The 21,804-nt window shown below is 40.0% G+C and overlaps 1 protein-coding gene across 2 annotated transcripts; it reads right to left on the bottom strand.

The window, feature by feature from the left end:
- Nucleotides 1–245: 245 nt before the first annotated feature.
- Nucleotides 246–21,560, bottom strand: LOC113112433 (TATA-binding protein-associated factor 172-like). Of its 2 annotated transcripts, none has more exons than XM_026278006.1 (38): nt 21,210–21,560; nt 19,677–19,800; nt 17,663–17,777; nt 17,278–17,424; nt 16,466–16,665; nt 16,191–16,318; nt 14,403–14,532; nt 14,238–14,306; nt 14,023–14,112; nt 13,849–13,944; nt 12,939–13,115; nt 12,699–12,839; nt 11,953–12,077; nt 11,720–11,840; nt 11,498–11,602; nt 11,264–11,413; nt 9,991–10,133; nt 9,738–9,912; nt 9,460–9,663; nt 8,820–9,255; nt 8,238–8,422; nt 7,992–8,145; nt 6,928–7,037; nt 6,629–6,830; nt 5,829–5,977; nt 5,484–5,636; nt 5,189–5,310; nt 4,917–5,084; nt 4,735–4,812; nt 4,513–4,642; nt 3,588–3,729; nt 3,259–3,389; nt 2,872–2,997; nt 2,635–2,787; nt 2,217–2,428; nt 1,961–2,120; nt 1,297–1,467; nt 246–1,136 (listed from the first exon to the last, which is right to left on the bottom strand). In XM_026278006.1, exons 1-38 carry the CDS (start codon nt 21,221–21,223, stop codon nt 984–986), a joined length of 5,589 nt encoding a protein of 1,862 aa, XP_026133791.1. In that variant the 5' UTR covers nt 21,224–21,560; the 3' UTR covers nt 246–983. The 2 variants fall into 2 exon arrangements, with proteins under 2 accessions (XP_026133791.1, XP_026133790.1); XM_026278005.1 differs by having other exon boundaries at nt 5,829–5,984; nt 6,633–6,830.
- Nucleotides 21,561–21,804: the final 244 nt, after the last annotated feature.

Genomic DNA, 21,804 nt, shown 5'->3' with positions numbered 1-21,804 from the left:
CATTGTTTGTTCATGTTAATTAATACATTAACTAACATTAACTAATGGAACCTTATTCTAAAGTGTTACCCTCATTTATACTTATGTGAAATTGAACAATTATGAATAGCAGGTGAAAGACGACGGCAATATTCTACAAAATAGGCAACAAAAATAAAAAAATTGTGGAACACGAGCAGCTAATCCACTTATAAAGAATAATTTAAGAGTCATGTAGAAGAGTTGAATGAAAAAGTATATATAAATACGCATTATTTGATTTATTTTGGCATAAAGTGCTCTTTTCGTACACTTTATATATGACACAAATACTTAATTGTCTGGTTTAGCTGCTCATTCACACATTTTTCATAAACGCTGACAGACACAGACGAAGAATTTTAAAGAGAGCTCATTAGAATTTATTAAAATTCTACCAGCTTACCCAAAAAGGCAAATAACAGAAATATTTAGTTCTATTTTCTCCTTTTAAAACTCTCCCATGTTTCCGAGGCCATTGTCCTGCTGCTCTTCCAGCTGTACCTAAAGATCTCAGTCAGTGCATGTAAGACATTTCTGCTGCTGCAGCAGATACAAGCCATTCATAATCCTACAGGAGTTAGTCCAGCGCCTCCTAGTGGTCTGGAGAACCATTAGAGTCATTCTATGCGATTGCGGAAGCATTCCAGTTCTCGTCTCACCAGTTCTCTTCATTCAGTTCTGAAACACTGTCTTCACAAATACAGATGGTGAGTTCTGGAAATCCTGAGGTTGTCATCTGTACAACACTCAACTTGGTAAGATTAGCTTTAAGAGTTCCTCCAGTGACACATTAACAATGGACTGTTTTAGTTCTCAAATCTTGTGTGAATTGTAAGAACCTACAGGAAGAAGAAGAGCTGTAAGACTGGAGTGTTTAAGGCTGTTAAGCTACAGTGCTTGCACACATCTCTCCGTTGTCCAATCTGTGTTTTTTTTTTTTTTTTGTGCATGTTGAACTGGGCTCATTTAAGTGAGTGCATGAAGCTGTCCAGGTCGTATTCATTCTCGTACTGCTGTTGGTCCCACAGGTCACCCAGCCCATCCAGAACAGACTTCACACTAGCTTTACCAGATGATGCTGACCCTGCTGCCTCGCTCTTCTCTGCTTTATTATCCTAAACATCAACACAAAGGAATAGTATGAATGTGCATCTGTCATTCCCTTGTATTAAAACTATTTTCATGCAGGTGTGCATCTGAAAAAAACAGAATTTAGGGCAGCACAGCCTCATGGGAAGGGGTTTTCTATGCATGCAATCGCCTGCAAGGCCTGACCTTGTCCAGTGTGAAGAGGTTGAGCAGCTGCTCTGTGCCCATGCTCTGTAGACTGGCGTTCTCTTGGCTGATGACTGTATTTGCAATGGTCATCTTAAATTTCTGCAGACCCATGATCTTCTCCTCCAGTGTGCCCCGTGTGATGAGACGATACACATTCACCACACGTTTCTGAAACACGCAAACATGCAGTCATTTTATGGATGCAACATGTGATTTGTTCACATATCAGTTTAAAATGTTGCCCCAAAAACCTGATTTTTCCCTATTTTTGCAACGTGACTTTAGTATAAAGAGTAGACGGGATGTGATTTTTGTGGAAATGTCAGTAATGAAGTGAATACATGAATACCGATGAGGGTAAACAAAAAAAAAAAAAAAAGCAAAACTCAAAACATGCAACTAAGTAGTAGAACATAAAAGGGAAGGGAAGTCGTGGCCTAGTGGTTAGAGAGTAGACTCCTAACACTAGGGTTGTGGGTTCGAGTCTCGGGGGGCAATACCACGACTGAGGTGCCCTTGAGCAAGGCACTGAAGCATAAATGGCTGCCCACTGCTGCGTGTGTGTGCACTTTGGATGGGTTAAATGCAGAGCACGAATTCAGAGTATGATTGGCTGTATGTCACTTTCACAAAAAAAAAAAAAAAAAAAAAATTTCCGTACCTGTCCTATTCTGTGAGCTCGATCCATGGCTTGCAAGTCTCTCATGGGGTTCCAGTCATGCTCCACAAACACAACGGTATCTGCTCCAGTCAGATTCAAACCCAGCCCTCCCACATGGGTAGTGAGCAGCAGAACATCTATGGACGGGTCATTATTGAACCTTTTGTAGAAGAAAAAAAATACAAATAAAAATTCCATACAGTGACTCAAATGGAACTGTTCTTGAGATTAAATAATATTTCCAAGGCCTTCTCACCTAGAAACTATGGAGTGTCTGAGGCCGGCCTGAACGCTTCCATCCAGCCTGAGGTAGGTGACAGTGGGCAGCTGTGCTTTGAGCAGATCCTGCTCCACGATGTCCAGCATGCTCTTCAGCTGGCAGAAGATGAGAACGCGGTGCTGGGCCACCACAGCCTCTGTCCCACCATCAGATGCTCCAGCAGAACCCAGTCCACAGTCCAACAGCAGCTACAACAGAAAACCGGACACAAATAAATATATGCTGCTGCTAGCTTGTGTTTTACACAAAAATACATTTGATGATTTGCTGAAAATGCTGTTTAAAAAAAATAGAACCTACTGAACTATCTGACTGTGTTATATATAAAACTAATAGATAACTTGAACACTAATATTAGGTGATATTAGACAAAGGCATGATATGTGGATGGCACCTGTTTGAGGGCTGAGAGTTTTGGGGCGTGCTGAATGTCTCTGAGGCTTGAGTGTTGGCTGCTCAGCTGGTCTGTGATGTGTTTGTACTCTGGGTGTTGAGGGGTCAGCACCAGCGCTGGGTGATTACACAGCTTCCTCAGATACTGCAGAGCCTGAAACATCCAACACAAGTACATTACAGACTATTAGACAGAGGAGGATAATCTTGCACTCTTATGAGACTTCCTGGGATCAACCTGGAAGACGTGTCCAGTGGCCTTTAATTTGGGTTTCTCTTCCTCCTCTTGCACGGATGTTGTAGAAAGAACGTCATCCACGTTAACCTTTGCGCGAGATTTAGCAAAGTCCTCGTACAGTTGAACCTGAGCACACACAAGTGAAACAAAGTTGTCACCAATATTTGATTTAACTTTAAAAAATATATAATAATTATTAAAAATGTTCAGCCAAACTCAAGGTTGTTGTTTTTTTGTGTGCGATTGCTGCTAAGAAAGCGAAAGTGAACTATGCACAGTTTGTAGTGCTCAAGTACAGCCCTCTGACACAACAAAATCACAGAATCTTGCTGTATTCAATTTCAGCAGTCAAGTCCTTTAGAAGCATCCTGTTGTTGGGTTTTGTACCTGTAGAGGACTGAGGTTGCAGTAGTAATCTTGTATGATCTTGGGTGGCAGATCTTGAAGCACATCATCCTTCATTCTCCTCAATAAGAAGGGCAGAACCTGTCTATGCAGCGCTTCCATAGCCAGCACTCCTGAAAAACAAAAACACGTTACTTTAGACCAAAGATGACAACATTATTAAAATTACTAAAATAGGATTCAGTCTCTAGTGATTCCCTTAGTACAGAGTGTAAAAAGCTGAAGAGGAGCCTCAGACTGAGAAGGCTGTGATGCTACAATGAGGAGACAGAAGAAGAGGGAGAAAAAATAATAATAATAATAATTCACACCTGCTTCCTGTTCACGTGAGGAACTTTTAGCATCTCGACTGGCGAGGATGGGCTTCCCATAGCGGGCAGCAAACTGACGCTCAGTACCAAGAAAGCCTGGCATCAGGAAGTCAAACAGAGACCACAACTCCAGAACATTGTTCTATAGAGACAAAAATACACTACAGTCATTAGCTTATCAAATTCAAACCTAACAGTGTTTTTATTCCAAAGTTAATCTACGTGTGAAAAAAAACACGAGTGTGTGATGTTAATGCAAACAATCTGCAAAGTTGTAAAACTGAAAGTGCACAATAAAGTTATAGTCTCCCAAAAGAAAGAATTTGAACAGCCTAAATGAGTCTGCTACTACACGAACTAGCTGGGATTATTTTAGTCGCTGCATAATATCATTGGTTACGGCAGCAAAGTTACTTTATTATTATGCTGGAATGAGAGTATAGTTCCTAGCCATATCAGCAACTTTTCATTTTCCATTTTAGTACACAATGTAACTACAGAAGAGTAAAGTTTTAAATAGGAAAAATATCAAAACTCCTCGGTCATTTTTGAACGAGATGCTAACGTTCGAATCAGATTCAATGATCTATGCTAAGCTAAGCTAAACGTGCTACAGCCAGACGCCGAGATCGGCTAAATGGATTCAAAAGTGGTAAAACTCAACCGTTTAACTCTAGGGAAGTTGGAAAATGAGCCCATTTTTAAAAATATTGGAGTGTTCCTTTGAATGCATATTTTGAGAAAACAAAAGCATTTTTCGGACTTTGCATGCATGTAATCCTATTGTAGGAGAATCACGGTTTCTGAAGGATCATGTGACACTGAAGACTGGAGTAATGTCTTCTGGAAATTCTCCTTTAGTAAAATGATTGTTTTTACTGACCTCAAGTTTTTAAACAGAAGCATCGAAGAGTTCAGTTCTCACCTGAATGGGTGTTCCTGATAGGATTATTCTGTAGTTGGCAGTTAACTGCTTGATCGCTTTGGAAAGTTTGGTCTTTCCATTCTTAATGACATGACCCTCGTCAAGGATACAATAATTAAATTTAATATCCCTGTAAAGAAAAAAAAGAAAAAGAAATACATTTCGTTCCCCCAGAGTATATGAATTCTGTGAATGATAAACATTTAATTAACAAGTTGTTACCTGAAAAAGTCAATGTCATTTCTAACGACATCGTACGAGGCTATCACAAGATTGTGTTTCTTCACCTGGTGCTGTAACCTGCATAGAATGAAACAGAAAATTGTACATGGATTTTCTATTCAATTTCTTAAAATGGGCAACAAGTCAACAGTCATTTAACAAGTGATTTCTTAAGATGGTACCAAGCTCTTTCTGTAGGAGGGCCAGTATAGTGCAGAGGATTGAGGTACTCTTTAGAGCAGAACTTTCCAACCTCATCCACCCAGTGCCCCGTCAGGGTGGGTGGGCACACTACTATGGAGGGCAAAGGGCAACAGTCGGGAGCCTTTGTTCTGGCGTACTCCTGAGCCCTGTACACATGCAGCATCATTATTCAGCAGGTCAAATAAAGTCTTGAATTTTAACTTCATATAAATGCTGCAAAACACTTGGATGAAGTTGGTTTGGGGTGTACCTGAGGAAATGATCGCCTGCCAGAATACAGATGGACTGCAGGGTCTTACCCAGACCCATATCATCACACAAGATCCCATGAAGCTTGTACTTGTTCAAAAATGCCAGCCAGTTCACGCCATCCTATAACAGAGGACAGGACAGACTTGTATAAAAGCAATGATTGAAAAATCGCCAGGGATTTATGTAGTCAGACTTTTTTTTTTTTTTTATTACAATTAGCCTCACTTCAATCTCAGGATTTGCCAAAAAAGAAAAAAAAATTCTATGGGCAGAAATCGAAAAAGCAAACGCACCTGTTGGTATTTCCTGAGCTCTGCTTTGAGGGGCACAGGAATCTTATAATTTTCTAGTTTCCTTCCATCAAGCAGCTGCTCAAGGAAGTGACGTTCTCTGGCCTTCTGTTGAATGAGATCTTTAGACATAGACGGCGGGTCTGGGATTCCAGCCTAAAAAAATAAATACAAAAATAAACCTATGATGAAAAGGAAAAAAGCTGCATAGAAGTTATGCAACAGAGTGATGAGCTCCAGCATAGAGAGAACAGACATTACTCACTTCAAACTCACTGCTGAAAGTCTTACATCAGTAATAATTATTAAATCATGAATGCTGGACAGTGCTGCTAACTGATCGCTCACCTCAAGAGGAAGCAGTCGGATCAGGGTTGCAAAGCACTGTGTGGCCATGAATCGCACGCTGTCCCCGGGGTCACTCATACGGCCCAACACAGGGACCACCAACAGCACCATATAGGGCACGATATCCACATCCAACTGCTCCATCACACCTGGACACTGTGCTCAGGGATAATCATGTGTGTTCTGATCACCACTAAATGTTTGTACACTACTGTTTAGAAGTTTGAGGTCGGTTTTTTCTGAAGTCTCTTAAGCTCACCAAGGCTGCATTTATTTGATAAAAGCAAAACCTCGAAAATAGTAACATGAAATATTACAATTTAACCGTTTTCTATTTTAATATGTAATTTTTCCTGATGGCAGAGCTGAATTTTCAGCAGTTCTTAGTCCCGTCTTCAGTGTCACATTGGATCCTTAAGAAATCCTTCTAATATTCTGATTTGCTGCTCATGAAACATTATTTGAAAATATATTTATTTGAAATATAATTCAATTATAAATATTATAATTGAATATTATAATAAAAATTATTATTAATGAAATAATAAAATAAAACAAATTATTATAAATGCTTTTAAATGTCACTTTATCCATTAAAATGTGTTCCTACTGAATTAAGGTATTCATTTCTTTCTACTAATAATGATAATAATCATCTTACTGACCCCAAACTGGTAGTACGTCCTGCTCTACTTCCAAGAATTTAGGAAGAATTATAATTGAAGCACCTTTGTGAAATGCAAAGGCATTTTTAATACAAGAAAAGAGCTTGATTTTGATTTGTGACCTACAGAGGATACAGGCCAGGGCTTCGATGGCTCCCTCCTGCTTGGTGTTGTCATCAATCGCACCCAACCAGGGAAGCACATGTTCCAGAAACACATTCATGGTCTCCATAGTTGCGATCTTGCTGAACACACCCACACAGCGCGCGGCCATGTGACGTACGGCTGTATATGGATGTTGCAGACAGGTGCACAGGAGAGGCAACTGCTCCATCAACTGAAGATACAAAGATAACAGGTGACTGGTTAAAACCGCCATTGTTCATGGAGTGATACTAGATATTTTCGAAAGTTTCAGGTGCATGTGTCCATACTAAAGGGATGAGCTCTTGGGACATGGCTCCTGCTGTGACCTCCAGCACCTGCAGAGAGTTCACAAGCTCCTGAGCAACAGGGTCTCCCTGCTTCAACAACTGGCTGGAATCTGCAACAATAACCAAATGAGCCGCAGAAAGAGCAATTACTAAAGGAATAAATACCCCCCAAATTTTAATATATCCTCAGGCCATCCAAGATATGGATGGGTGTCTATTAATCGAAACGGATTAGGAGAAATGTAACATTATATCACCTGCTCACCAATGGATGCTCTGCAGTGAATGGGTGCATCAGAATGAAGGGGCAGTCACACTAGTTATCCCCTCAGTTATCACAGCATGGATTAATATGTGCTTGTACTGTGTCTTTTTTTTTGATGGTGTCGAAAGCATCTTATGTTGTACTCTCTGTCTCTGGCTATATAAATAATTATTTTTTTTTATTGGTGTGTGTATGTGTCCTTATTCAAATGTACCATCTGTTCCTGTTTCCACTGACACTGTGAACCAAGCAGCTTCTTTTTTTTATTTTTATAATCTTTTAAAGATGTATATAAAATAGGATGCTGCATTTCCAGTCTGACGCATTCGCATGTGTATGAATGGAAGTCAATGGAACTAAAAGTGCAGTGTGTCTGGCCCTTGAGTTACAAATGATAAAAGCACAATAAACAAAAAAGCTGCATTTTGTATTGAACAAATACATCAACACATTTTTAAACTTCAAACTGCTGCTGTTGGCTAACACACACACACACACGAGTCCTCTTTCTACTGAAGAAAGCAATATTACAGATAAAGTTGTCTTGTCTGAATCAGGAGAGCAATGCCGTGATGCTACATTTCTCCAAATCTCTTCCAATGAAGAAACAATCTCACCTACATCTTGGATGGCCTGAAGACAAGCACACTTTCAACAAATTTTCATTTGTCTGAACTACAAAGAGCTTTTCACAAATCTTGATTCATTTTAATACAAAAATATATATAGATTGTATTTTTTATAAAATCTCTCTCTCTCTCTCCATTGTTTGATTTGCAAACAGTTAAAGCAGACATACCAAATCCCTGAGCATTCAGCGCATTCCTCAGAGGACCGGTCATGGACTCCCACAGATATGGCAAAGTTTCTGTCAACTCTTTACCAAAATGCCTGGCAACTGTCATCAAGCTGAATTCTGCCCCTCTCCTCTGGATAAGAAACTGCTTCTTGCTCTAGGTAGTATAACACAGAGACTGCTAGCATCACTTATCCGAGATCACTGAAGAGAACACAGTAAAGCTGCTAATGAGAATACTGTAAAAACCTCATCTGTTTCTGTGGTAATGCTGCCTCCGAGGGGCAGGTCATTGTTAGTAGTTTTGGGGGCTTTGGGTGTGGGTCCTCTCTTACTGGTGATGGCAAAAGCTGCTTTCTGATGCCGGTAAAGAGTGATGATGCCCTTTGTCTTGTTCACCATGTGATGCATCGCCTCCTTCTCTGCCACAGATGCTGCAGGATAGATTAAATACACAAGACCTCTAAATCCCCTGAAACAAGTCTCACATTAAACTGCAACATGCTAATTAAATAGGATGCACAAAAAAAACATAGTTCTTTCTGGACACCACCAACATGATAAATATGACTGCAAATACTACTACTAGGAAAAAAAGGACCTTAAAGGGATCGTTCACCCAAAAATGTACATTTTGCCTTCATTTACTCACCCTCATGTTCATTCAAAATTGAATTTATAAGTAGAAGCCGTTTATAAATACTTCACATAAATGTTGCATTAAATTGAGACACTTCACAAACAATTTACACACAATTTGTTCTGATCCCATTTCATAAATCTGGCCAGTGAAAATATGAATGGGTGTCGGAGCTATGGTCTTCCTCTCACCTTTACTGCTCTCTTGTATTGCTGGAGTGCTGGCTGGCGGGACAGGACACGCGGCACTAGGGGTGAGCTTTGGATCTACACACACAGAGCTGCAGAGATTCTTCACGATCTTGGCATTCGGACAGGGAGATCTGGACGCGCACAGCTGCAGCAGGCGGGCGATGTTAGAGGCGGCGTAACCCTGGACGAGCGTGTTCTCTTCGCGGCGGGCCGCCTCCATCAGGGGCCTGACAACAGGATTGAGTTTATCTGGCAGCATGGCCAGTCCTACCACAGCGCAGGCAGCGAAAGTATGAACTCTCAGCTGCAGCTGCTGCCACTCGGAGCTGGTCTCGCACACAGTGGAACGAGCCTGAAGTCTCTTGCTGTCCAGCGGCTGGAACTGACGTGACTTGAGGTTCAGAGAGGAGGTGCATTCAGAGAACATGGTGGTCACCTAGAGAGCCAGGGGATGATTAAACACCTGTACTTAATATAAGGATGATGATTATAATGATGATGAGTGTTATAATATTACATATACTGATTAACTGGCGAGAATTGATCTTATTCTTGAAATTAAAGCAGAATGCTCTTGAACTTTCTCTATGCTCTAGAGTTTTTTTGTATCTCTCGGAGTGTTTTTTTTTTTTTTACTAACCAGCTCGTTAGCCTGATCGATGGTGAATACCGTCGGGTTGATTCTTTCGGTCACGTCAATGTGGGCCTCGGCCAGCAGCGCTATGAGTTGTTTACATTCATTTTGCATGCGAGTAAAAGGAATGGCGATCTCGTCATAGTAGAGTTGCTCTGAGAGAATGGCCAGCAGTCGAGGTTGAACCACGCTGGACAGCAGCTCACACTCCTGTGACACGAGACCATTAACAGTCATTAACACGTTTAAAAATAAACCTGACATTGACCCTCTCCCATTCTCACCTTCTGAAGGCCTGCCCACTCACAGATCACCATGGAAACTGCAATCCTCTGCAAGGCTGATTTGGAATTGAGATGGAACAGTAAAAGCTGTGCTAGAGACTCTGCAGGCCGGAGCTCCTGAGAAGAGCTATTCAACCTTGGGTCACATATACAGCTGCACAGCGCCCCCAACAGCCTAGGATGACACAAAAGCAGTTAGACTCAAATATGACAGAAAATTTTTTTTTGAAGAAGAATTCCCCCCTCTACACACTTTGCAGCCATGAGACGTGCACGTGTCACCACATAGTCTCGCATGGCAGGGTCTTCAGTAACCGTCTCTGCTCCACCGATGTACTCCTGGACCGTTTCCTTGACTGGAACCGATCCCTGTCGGGTCTTTCCAGTAGCCTTCTCCTGCGGAATAACAGAATGAAGTTCAGAGCAGATCCTCTTCTGGATGAGTGAAGGTTGTAGTATAGATCAGTCTCGGCCTCAGACAGCATGCCCAAAGACCATACTGTACAGAAAACAAAAAAATACTGGAAACCACTTTCTCAATCTGGGGGGCGCTTGACTTGAGTGTAAAATCTGCTTTCTTTAAATCATATCTGTACTTATTACATTTGGACAGGCAGAAAGTTTATAGCACATGTATAAGTTTGGGGTTGGTAAGACTTAATTAAATGTTTTCAGGCTGCATTTATATGATCAAAGAAAAAAAAGTAACTTCATTGTCCTTTCTCTCGAAATGGGCCCAAAACGTTTCACATGACCTGGTGTGCTTGCGTCATTCTGAAAAGCTGTTGTTTTTAACTCAATGTGGTGTGGACGCACCTAGAAAAAATGAGTGCGTTGTGAGCGCGTCGCTTCCATTATGAGCGTGCATACCCCATTTGAAATAATGAACTTGAGCAAAAAAAAAAAAAAGAGACGTGATGTGAACTGCCCCTTCATCGGTCAAAATGTTTACTTTTGGTGAACTGTTAAACGGTCAATATGAGCATCCCTAACTGGCATATAAACATAAATATAAACATAGCCTACAAAATTAATTAATTTTAAGCCACACAGAGTCAACATGTTGGTATTTCTTGCTCTGAATCTGCCATTAAATAAAATAAAAGTTTACTGATCTTTGAAAAGGTGTACCTGCGTTATTATGCCATTATCATTATATTAGTTGAAACTGGTCTTAAAACAACAATATTATCGTTTATTGCAATAATTTCTTGGACAATTTATCGTCAAGCAAAATTTGTTATCGTGACAGCCCTATCCTTCAGGGAGCATTCTAATGTTGATTAGCTGTTCAAGAAACATTTATGTTGGAGGAATCAATATAACAGCTTTTTTTTTTTCAACAGTGCAAAAACTTCTATTTCCACTTTTGATCAATTTCATGGATTGTTGCTGAATAAAACTATAAATTACTTTAAGCACAACAAGGTAGTTTACATACATTGAAGATTTGCATGTGATGCTGTAAAAGGTCAAATTGATTCTTTATACAAGTATTGTGCAGGTAAAGGAACCTCCACCCTCACCTTTAAGCGGGCTTTCACTTCCAGCAACATGTTGGGGTCTATAGGGATATGTGGCGCTTGCATCATCAAACAGAGCCAGGCGCCCATCCAAGGACAGCTGGCAGCCACCACATACTGCTGCGGGGCCTGGCGCAACAACTCCCCCCACACCTAGAACACCATCAACATATAAATAAAATAATTAACACATCAATCAGACAAAACATCCAAAGAGTGGAACAGCGAAAGCCACACCTTCTGTATCAGCTCTAGAATCTCCTGATTGCTCTCCAGTATGCAGGACTGAAACATGTGTCTTAACATGTCCTGCATGATGGGATTCAGCCACACTGCACAACTCTGGAGGGAAAAGTATAAATCAGACCAGAAAACAGGAAAGAAGAATTACTTCAAAACTGAGAAGAAAAAAAAAAAAATCCTTCAGGTTTTTTTTTTACTTCACACAGATTATCCAACCTGGTCAGCTTTGGAAAGCAATGTAAAGAGGGTCTCTAGGGCAGCCCGACGAACAGAAGCAATCGTGTGTCTCAGGAATGGCCATACTCGAGGAACCAACACCGTGAGAGACTGTTGTGTGCTGGGAAAGGAAAAACAGGGTTTTAGTTTCCCTTTTATTCATTGTCAGAAAATGTGGTATTAATAGCAATTAACACGAGAGCTCTTTTCATATTTCAATAGAGAAATCTCACCTGCACTGGCGGACCTGTGGGTAAGCAAGCAGGGAGGACAAGAGGGTCATGATGCTGTTAGTTGAGGCTGTGAGATCATCCAGTTCTAGCAGGGCATTCCACAGTGTGTCCACAATGAAGGGAACCTATAAAGCACACATGCAGTAGATAGATAGGGAGGCATTTACGCTGCGAATAAGTTTAAGATGTAAAGGCCCCAATATAATTCAAAACAAAATAACTATATTGTGTGATGCCATTTAAGAAAAATATCATGCAAAATTGAAACTTGATTGGAGTTTGTTTCGGAAGTTCAAAACAACTTGCCAAAGCAAACTTTCCAGAAGACACCTTTGGACTACTGTTGGTCCATGGTGACTACGTAATAGGTAGACGTGCTCTAGGCCTCCGCCTTTTTTGGGGGAAGAAATCTTCTCGGGTTCATTTCTTCTATTCAGTCCAAAAAACATTAACGCACTAGAGAGGCGTTTACAGTTGAAACTGAAGTTGGTATTTACAACTGCTTTAAACCACTAAACAAAAAAGAACTTCTAGACTTCAGACTGATTTAAATGTTTTGGATAAATTAAGGAGTTCAGAGTACTGTACATGCAGAGTACTGTAGGCACAGACACTGGCAGTGCTGGATCAACTGGCCAATATTAGACTATTTTAAGATTATCAGCATCTTTAGATAAGATATGCTCTCTGTAATTCCATACTGGACATCACTAACTGTTAAATTAGAGTGAACTTTGCACTCAGACCTTAGTAGGCAGTAAGTGAACCAATCCATCCACCACTGGGATCAAAGCTGCTGCTGCCACTGCACGAACGTCATCATCCAGATCCCGCAGGCCTTCTGTAATGGCAGGAAGAACCCGGGGCAGCAGCTCTGCGATCAAATCCTGAGGGTCAGGAAGATGTGAATGTCAACCTCAAGTTAAACACTGCAGGATTGAGCATGTCACTTTCAGACTCAGCCAATAAGAATGAGTCTTTTCCACCTGTCTGACAGCAAGAGCATATTTGATGCCCAGCAGGCCTCCATGTCGAACCTCCCACTGGTCTTCAGTTAGCAGCTTGAGCAGAATGTCCACAGTCACGGCAACGCCACTGTCTGCCATGTGCCTCAAGGCTACTCCCAGAGTCTGGGCACACGTCTCTCTGACAGGTGCAACCACCTGAAAAAAAAAAAAAAAAAAAGCTTTGTGACAAAGAAAACGAAAGCCTTACCATAAATGTATAAAAAAAAATAAATAAAAAAAAAACACTATTTTCTAATATACAAATTTTTTTTTTAGATTTGCATGTGCATCTGCAGGACCGGACAGTTTTAGCAATGTGGTCTGAGAAAGTTAGCTGATCAATCATAACTCCAAGGTTTCTGGCTGTTTTTGAAAGAGTTACGGTTGATGTGCCTAACTTGATAGTGAAATTGTGATGAAATGATGGGTTTGCTGGAACCATAAGCAGCTCTGTTTTGGCAAGGCTGAGTTTAAGGTGATGGTCCTTCATCCAGTAAGAAATGTCTGTTAGAAAAGCTGATATGAAGACAGAGAAGAGAAGTAGTCCAAGAACTGAGCCCTGAGGGACCCCAGTAGTTAGATGTTGTGACTTGGACACCTCACCTCTCCATACTTCGAATTCTTTGAAGGACCTATCTGATAGGTAAGACTCAAACTACTGGAATGCAGTTCCTGAGATGCCCTTTGCCAGTAGGGTTGACAGGAGGATCTGGTGGTTAACCATGTCAAAAGCAGCGGACAGAAGTATTTAAGGTTTAGATTCCGCTCTTGCCAAGTCTCGGTTGAATTTACATACAAGCACAGGTTCGAATGTCAGTTTTGTATAACCACTAGGGGGCAACAGATGACAACAGATAAGAATTCTGAAATTGAGAGAAAGATGACAAACCTCATCTGATACAAAGTCTCCAAACCTGTCCAGAGCAAAGACGCACAAAAGCCGGATGACCAAATCCTCCAGCCACTCCTGGTGCTGTCGCTCCATCTGAGAATGCAGAAGGCATCAAACATCACACACTGAACTTAAACTGACAGTTATCATGTCTACTGAGCTGGTGAACACCTGTTCTGCTGTATTGCCAACAGTCTTTCCTCCACCAGTACCGTGACACTTCAGCACTTCCCTCAGTCCCGTACCGGCACCGTGACGAATCTAAAAATACCAAATAAAAGCACACTGACCAACCACCACACCTTTCACTGTAAATGACAAAAAAATAAAACTTCAGTTCACATGCAAGTGCAAACTCGCTTAAGATAATTTGTCTTTTTCAGTACCTCCCACGAGGGGTTGAAGAGGTCATTGCACAGTTCATCACAGAAGCTTTCCAGGGGCCATTCCTGAGTCTGTGGAGGAAAAAAAAACATTTTAGATACACACAGTTGAATGTTGACAGCTCAGAGTGTGAAAGAAAAAAGCAAGCATGTGTGCATGTCTCCCACCTCCTCAAATAAACCGGAGTTTTCAGGGACATTATCAATTAAGACTTTGCTGTTGGTTGATGGATGCTCAATGACTACATTTGTGGTTTTCCGGCGCTTCTCCTCTGGCTCTCCCTCAAAACTGTCATTGCTGTGGCAAGGGAACATAAGAGCAGTGGTCAGACTGACTGCCAACACCCCCATAAACACTCATTATCGAAGTCAACATCAAACACTGTTTATAGGGCTGGAAGTCTTCAGGCACATCATCATCTGATTCTGAATATGATTGGCAGAGTAAAGCAAAAACTTTTTTCAAGAACACATCTGCATTCATCCACTAACAGAAACAGAAAAAGCAGGTATGATAACCTAGTATCTGAAGCGATTTTGCAGCTCTCTGTGTAAACGCAATGCTGCGGAGCTACATTGTTTTCTGTAGCTTTGCTCAAGAAAAATCATCCCAAGTAGGGATTGGCATTTTTCAAAAAATGGTATTTGAGTACACATACACTTGTGTCCCTCTGTTTTTATGACATTTATATTGTTTTACATGTAAATGTTGAAAAAAATTATAATATCCACAGGCTCGGACACTGCCAGTGTCTGTGAACATTGGCTCCTCAGTCTAATAACAATAATAATGCGTGCCAACACAAATGTTCCAAAGACGCAAAGATAACAGTGCTAAGCAAAGTTTCTTAAGTTCTTAAAGCACTCTTCCTTAAACTTAAAGCAAGCATATGCTGTCCGAGAAGCGCTCTTCTCTGCTCATCTGCAGTCACGAATGCAGTGATGGGCAGCTGTCTTTCCTCTGTCGACTGCTGTTTGGATTTCATGTGATCGCTCATTGTGGTGGTGATATGATGACTCTGTTCCACAGATTAATTTGATCAAAAGTAATTACATTTTGCAAGATAATTTTAAAAAAAGGTCATTTTGATCAAAGTAATTCCAAACTTCACGAGGCAGATGACGACATTCTGTGATCGAATACAATCGACTTGTTAACACTCGACAGCACCAACCAATTAATTTAGAACTGGCTTTTAGTTTGGGTGCTTACGATTTATCATGGTTTCCCTGGATTTATGGCCAGCAAAGCAAAATGTAGTAAAACTCGAATAATATATTAATATAGTATATTAATATTTACAGAATATTTAACTATCTGTGCACACTCTTACTGTCAAGTGTGTGATACGACAGTGTATAAAAACACATTCCCTTTAAATCTAGAGCTCATGATTCAAGAAGTTGCTTGGTTGCTGTCACCTTTAAAGGAAAACGACACCATTTTTCCATATTCCACTATGTTCTTCCCTTAACTTTGATGAGTGGATACGTGAATTTAGAAGCCACCAAACACTTCCATGTTTTCAAAGACGGTTACATGAGTAGCTACACGAGTAAGTATGGTGAAAAAATAAAACGTGGCGATTTTCTAAGCGGATAAAAAAAATAACTAATGTTTTTTTATAGTTTGCAGAACTTCGACCTCGGCGCAGTAAATTCATCACTCCTGAAAACTCCCCATCACTTCTAGACATTCACCAATAAGCAGCATGTCCACTTGTGATGGGGGAGATGCCTGTGCTACACGACATATTTGTGGATTTGGGGGCAAAGCTATCAAGATAAATGTGTGATCCTTTTGGGTAGGGTTCGGTTTGTTTTAATGACTACAATGATCAACCAGGTTATCCAGAAATTTCTTACTGCACCTTTAAACTTTCATGAAAGCAGATGCATCCAAATTCAGAAAACAACACAAGTTAAATAGTTGTCAGTTTAGCATTGCATTTCTACCTCTTCTCATTAGGTTCCACGTCTCTGGATCTCTGCTTTGCCACAAGTTTTGCCATCCTCTTGGCTTTGTTCTTTTGTCGATTGGACATGCCTGGACGAAACTCAGAATCTATGAGCTCTGCAGCTGGCTGAAGAGGAGGAGAACACAAAACTAAACTTCCAATTAAATATGAGAAGGACCTCAATTCCACTAATGTGAGCCTTAAAACTAAGCTTTCTGAAGCGTCTGGCATATGAAAAAGAATTTGGACCTTGTAAGCATTTGCACCACTCACCAAATGGTTGCGTGAGAATTGACAGCCCAGGCTTTTACCAGGCTGTGATCTGTTGGTACTAGAAGCACAAGCGTCCTCCAGGTCCTCATCATTAAAAAGCTCCTCTGTGTCCATGCCGAACGCAGCACCCATATCCAATCCCAACTTCTTCTGTAACTGCTTTCTCTGACGGGCCAATCGCTCCTTGGGATCTGTCTCACCTGAAGAACAGAATGACTAAGAACGGTAAAACAAAAGTCATCACCAACAAGTGGTGGTGTTCACTTTAAGGTCCAAGTCAAAACCATTGTTAATATTATGGTTTCTCAATATCACCCATTTTAGTTTCCACCAGGTAAAATCATAATCACTTGCGTATAAAAGTAATAGCACCCCTCAATTAGGTATCATTCATGTTCACAGCATAAATGGTGCAGAACAAACACTACTTATGAACTAGAAAATAAACAAAACAAAAAAATTCAACATGCACAGACAGATGGAGATGACGAAATGCACTTCTATTCAAATTTCTACTATATAGACATGCAAATAAACACTTTTCACCTGCACCTCTTATCCACTTCTACAACAAAGAATGTAAAATGACCTAATCAGTTTCCTTATTAGAGTCAAATTCAATCAAAACAATTAAATGGTATTCAAATCACACACTTCTTTTTCCTGTAGAGTAAGAAACATTATATCATTCACACAGGCCAAAAATTAATTCCATGTCCATTTGAGGTAATTGACGTCTGTGGTACAAAAGGTGTGGGACGAGTTACACACTAAACTTCAACACTAGATGTTGGGAATTTGAACAACCCTACCTGACTTGTCATCTTGCAGCTCAAATTCAGCACCAGCAGAGCCGAGCAGCGATGCTCCGTGCTTGAGTAGACGGGAGATATCAAACCTGTAGAAACTCAGCCTGTCTGAGGAGATGTCCTCTGGAGACATATCTTCTGCACAGACCTCTGAAAAGGACAGCACACATTAAAGCATTCGCTCTGCTCAAGACAATCACTAAAGAGAAACTTAAAGCTTGTTAGTGGCATTACCACTGCAGGATCAAACTGGTGTTGATTTGCATTCGACAGCCTTGATAAAAATCACAAAAGGTCTATGTAATTACGTGCCTTTCTGTAAAAATCCTACTGCAAAGTCCAAAACATCCAGTTGTACAGTAATGTAATCTGGCATTATTCAGCTCACCGTCTTTTGGCTTTGGAGCTGGGTTCCATTCTGGAATGTTCTTCACTATGGCTTCGACAGCTTGTCCCGCTGCAATTCGTGTGTCCCAGTTTGGACTCCTCAAGTATGTTAAAACCTATTGAACCCAGAGGAAAGGAAAACAGTTCAATAATCTGAAGATCTGAAATTCAGTTACGAGCAGATTTGCTGAAATGTACAAAACAACAGGGAAATCAAACTTTCAAACCTTTACTAACTGCTTACGTTAAGAAGTTTCTCTCTAGCATCTTATCGTCTTAACCCATTAAAACAAATCGTTATAGCACCACAAAGCCACACAGGATTGGAGGATGCCAAAGTAAAAAAATATTTTTTTTTTTTCATAAATGTAACATGTTGGAAAATAATGTAAATAAATAGATGAAAGTGAAAGTGAAAGTGACGGGACAGCCAAGTATGGTGACCCATACTCAGAATTTATTACTTACTCCATTTAACCCATCCAAAGTGCGCACACACAGAGCAGTGAACATGTATATGAATAACGAATGAATAATTCATTAACATGGCATGTATCTCAAAGCAGCATGATAATATGATTTGATACCACCACGTCATATTTTTTTGTAAATCTTTAGCGCTAAACTGGCATTTTGCAAGTAATAAAGTTAAACAGCATCTACAATCGTTGCTACAGTATTGATGCAAGTGTCAGCATGATAAAGACTTAATGATACAACAGATTAGTAGAAAAAGAGAACTGGACATTTTGCTTCTGCTCATTGCGATTATCTCATTGTGAAACAATACCTATCCATATCCATTTACAAACACACACAGACACGAGATATGTATAGTTGTGTTTCACCATGAGATAATCGCAATGAGCAGAGGCAAAATGTCCAGTTCTCTTTTTCGACACTGACAACTGATCTGTTGTATCATATTCATATAAATACATACATATATATAAGCATTCAAGCTCAAACAGAGAAAACAGAAAAAGTAATGCAGACTGTGCCAATTACAGTGCAGAACGTACATACACTTTTAAAAGCTGCGTGCATATTTTACTTTCACTTTCTGTTTGAAACTACTTGGTGGATTTTAATCATTATAGGGTGATTGTGTACACACACTGCCAACACGCATTGCAGTTCAAACAACTTGTAAGACTGCATGTAGCATTATATGACCCCTTCAAACATTGGTTTTTCTTAATTGGTTCCACACTGTTTGCTGATTACTACTTTATTTAAACTTTGTGTAATTTATTTTATTTGACATCAATGTGTATGCCGTGCCTTCAAGCTTTATTTATCTTGCTAATAAATGTTCTACGTTTCTTATTTATTTGGTTATATATTATACATGCTTACTTATTTCCAGTTTTGTATTCCAATTTAAACTTCATGTAAATTATGTTATTTTATATTTAGGCATAGCCTGCCCTACAGCATGGTGTATTTTTATTAATAAAATGTATATGTTTTATATATAGGCTAAAAAGATGGAGGTTGTATTTTGTTGAGGTATTTAAGGAATTGACACAGAATTACTGCTAATTCAAAGTGAAAGTAAAATGCACACAGTGCTTTTAAGCTATTTAAAAGCAAAGGAAAGTGAGGAAACATTCAAATAAAACAGAAAAAAAAAACCGAACAATTGCTTTACGCCGAATTGTCGCTATTTGAAAGTGAAAGTAAAATACGCACACCACTTTTACAAGCTATTTAAAAGCAAAGGAAAGCGAGGAAAAGAAGGAATGCCACCGACCCCATGGTGATATCGGTATTATCGGTATTACACACGAGAGCACTATGAACAACAGATGGCAAGCATGAATTCTGGAATGCTACAAACAAGTGCTACTAGTACAAAAATACAGACCAATTGTTCAGAACATTTTTTTTATGAGTTTAATGTGTTTCTTGCTGTTCAGACTACAAACTACCCAGTGCGTCTGATTTTTCAAAAATAAATAAATAAATAAATTCAGATATTGTGCGAGTCTGAACAAAGCCTAAACACTCACCTTTGATAGCAGGTTATTAAGCTCATGTGGGTGAAGCTTAACGACATCTCCCAACTGCTGAGCAGCAGCTTTACGGGTAACAGGAGTCGTACCTGTATCTAGTAAGATAAACAGACGTTCCAACCTGCAGACAGTGAGAAGGGTGCTTTAATTAACACAATGAAGATCTGACTGGCAATACAACTCTAAAATATTCTAAATTCATCACTTAAGCAATGGTCACAGTAGACTTTAACATTTCTTCACACACTGCAAGGGCAATGAAACTACACAGTCTCTCAAAAACATAAATTCAACATTTGACAAATACTAATCAATTCTCCAAATACTAAAATAAAAAACTCCACTTTCCAGCAAACCTGAAGCTTTCCCATACAGTTCAGCCACAAAGCTATGTGTTAATTAGCAAGTAAAACGGCTTGATTGTTTACATCTTCAAACAATAATCTATATGTAAATTTGGATATACAGTACACCCAAATTAATCCGCATTCACACAGTATTACGTATATAATTTATATGAATATACAAATATATAAAAGATACACGTATCTATATCTGCTAAATATTAATATAAAGCACTACACAAATAAAATGTACTTGAATTTTATCAGTTTCGCAGGTCAGAGTTTACCAAACAAATGATCGCTTCCCAAAATCTCATGGAAAAAGTAGAAAGTTTCATTATGAATATTACGTTTTCTCTGTGCAAAATAAAGTTTTTGTTTACATTTAGCTGGGGTTTATTCCTCTTAATAGCACCAATGGTATTGGACACATTATATCTCTAATGGTCTGGATGCATTACATTTGTTTACGAACCATTTATTATAACTTAAAGCTGGTCACGTGATCAACGTGGCTTCGCTCTTGAGTGGGAGACCCGACTTATGAAGAACAGATGGCTTCCATGAGGGTCTCATTTTCATTTCTTTCTTTGCATGAACTTTAACTATTATAAAAATACAATTAACGGGTAAAAAAAAGCTATCCTAGCGGCTTCCTGTCAGACCCGTTATATAACGCCACATTAATCTACCGCATCAACAGAAGAGATGGATTAGAGAAATAAGTGCTGCCTTCAGTCACTCCGGATGTTAAACCGATGTCTTTACCTCACTGACAGTGCCCAACCCGGATGACACTGCGGGGGGGTTAGTACACTGTTCATGTGGATTTACACATTAACCGGAGATGTAACGTTAACGTTACCAGGATAAAGCACAATCCTTATAGCAGATCACAAACTGGTGGATTCATAACGTACAATCAATATCACTCAAAACCCACGATATACAGCATTTGATAGCACAGTTTGACAGGTCAAATACTGACATGTTATTTTGTTAGGGGCTTTATTGCTTCTGCAGCCGTCGGTTGTGAGAAAATTAAATTACTTATGTTTACTTTAAAGCACCGAGCGTTATAGAGATTTTAGCGATAATGTAACGTTCACATCATATTAAGAAATAGAAAACTCAACTGTGGGGACACGTGTGGCTCCTGCTGATCAACTATTATCGGCCGACTCACCTTGAAACAGCCATACTAGCAGCTCGGGTGTCCGGGTTTGGATCCGGGCGCGGGGTTCGGGTTCAGGGTCGGGCTCGCGCTACTGCTGAGCGTCGCGTGCGCGCGGACAGGCCCGATCTCTCTCTCGCGCACTGCCTCAAAATCGGTCCGCTCGCTTATTAAGTATTTCCCACAGCGCCCGAAGACGCCGAGTAAGACCTATGCCAGCGTATAAATTGATTCAGCCCTCAGCACTTTGCCGAAAATGGTATTTTAATCGAATAAACGTGGGAGAATAATTTTGTTGATCACAAAAGAGAAGCCAGGCGGCTGGTTTTATATGAGAAGCCATCTTGCATTTATTCCTTCCTCCGGAGCAGGCGCGCTGTGATTGGTTACATGGGCTCCAGCTGACCAATCACAGCGCATCTACGAAAAGGAAGCGCAGCACACACATCACAAGAAAAATGTGCTCCGGAAACACGATTTTAAATCTACTTTTCAGTAGAATTATTTTTATAATGTTGAGTGTGGAACATTTATTTTGTATTCGGGACACTTAATAAAATAATTTAAATCGATTAACTGTAACTTCCTCGTAACTGATGCTAGTGTG

This window comes from Carassius auratus, chromosome 13, assembly GCF_003368295.1.
Source record: "Carassius auratus strain Wakin chromosome 13, ASM336829v1, whole genome shotgun sequence".
NCBI lineage: Eukaryota > Metazoa > Chordata > Actinopteri > Cypriniformes > Cyprinidae > Carassius > Carassius auratus.
The sequence above is the reverse complement of the archived record's forward strand: the minus strand, read 5'-3'. Positions and strand labels throughout refer to the sequence as shown.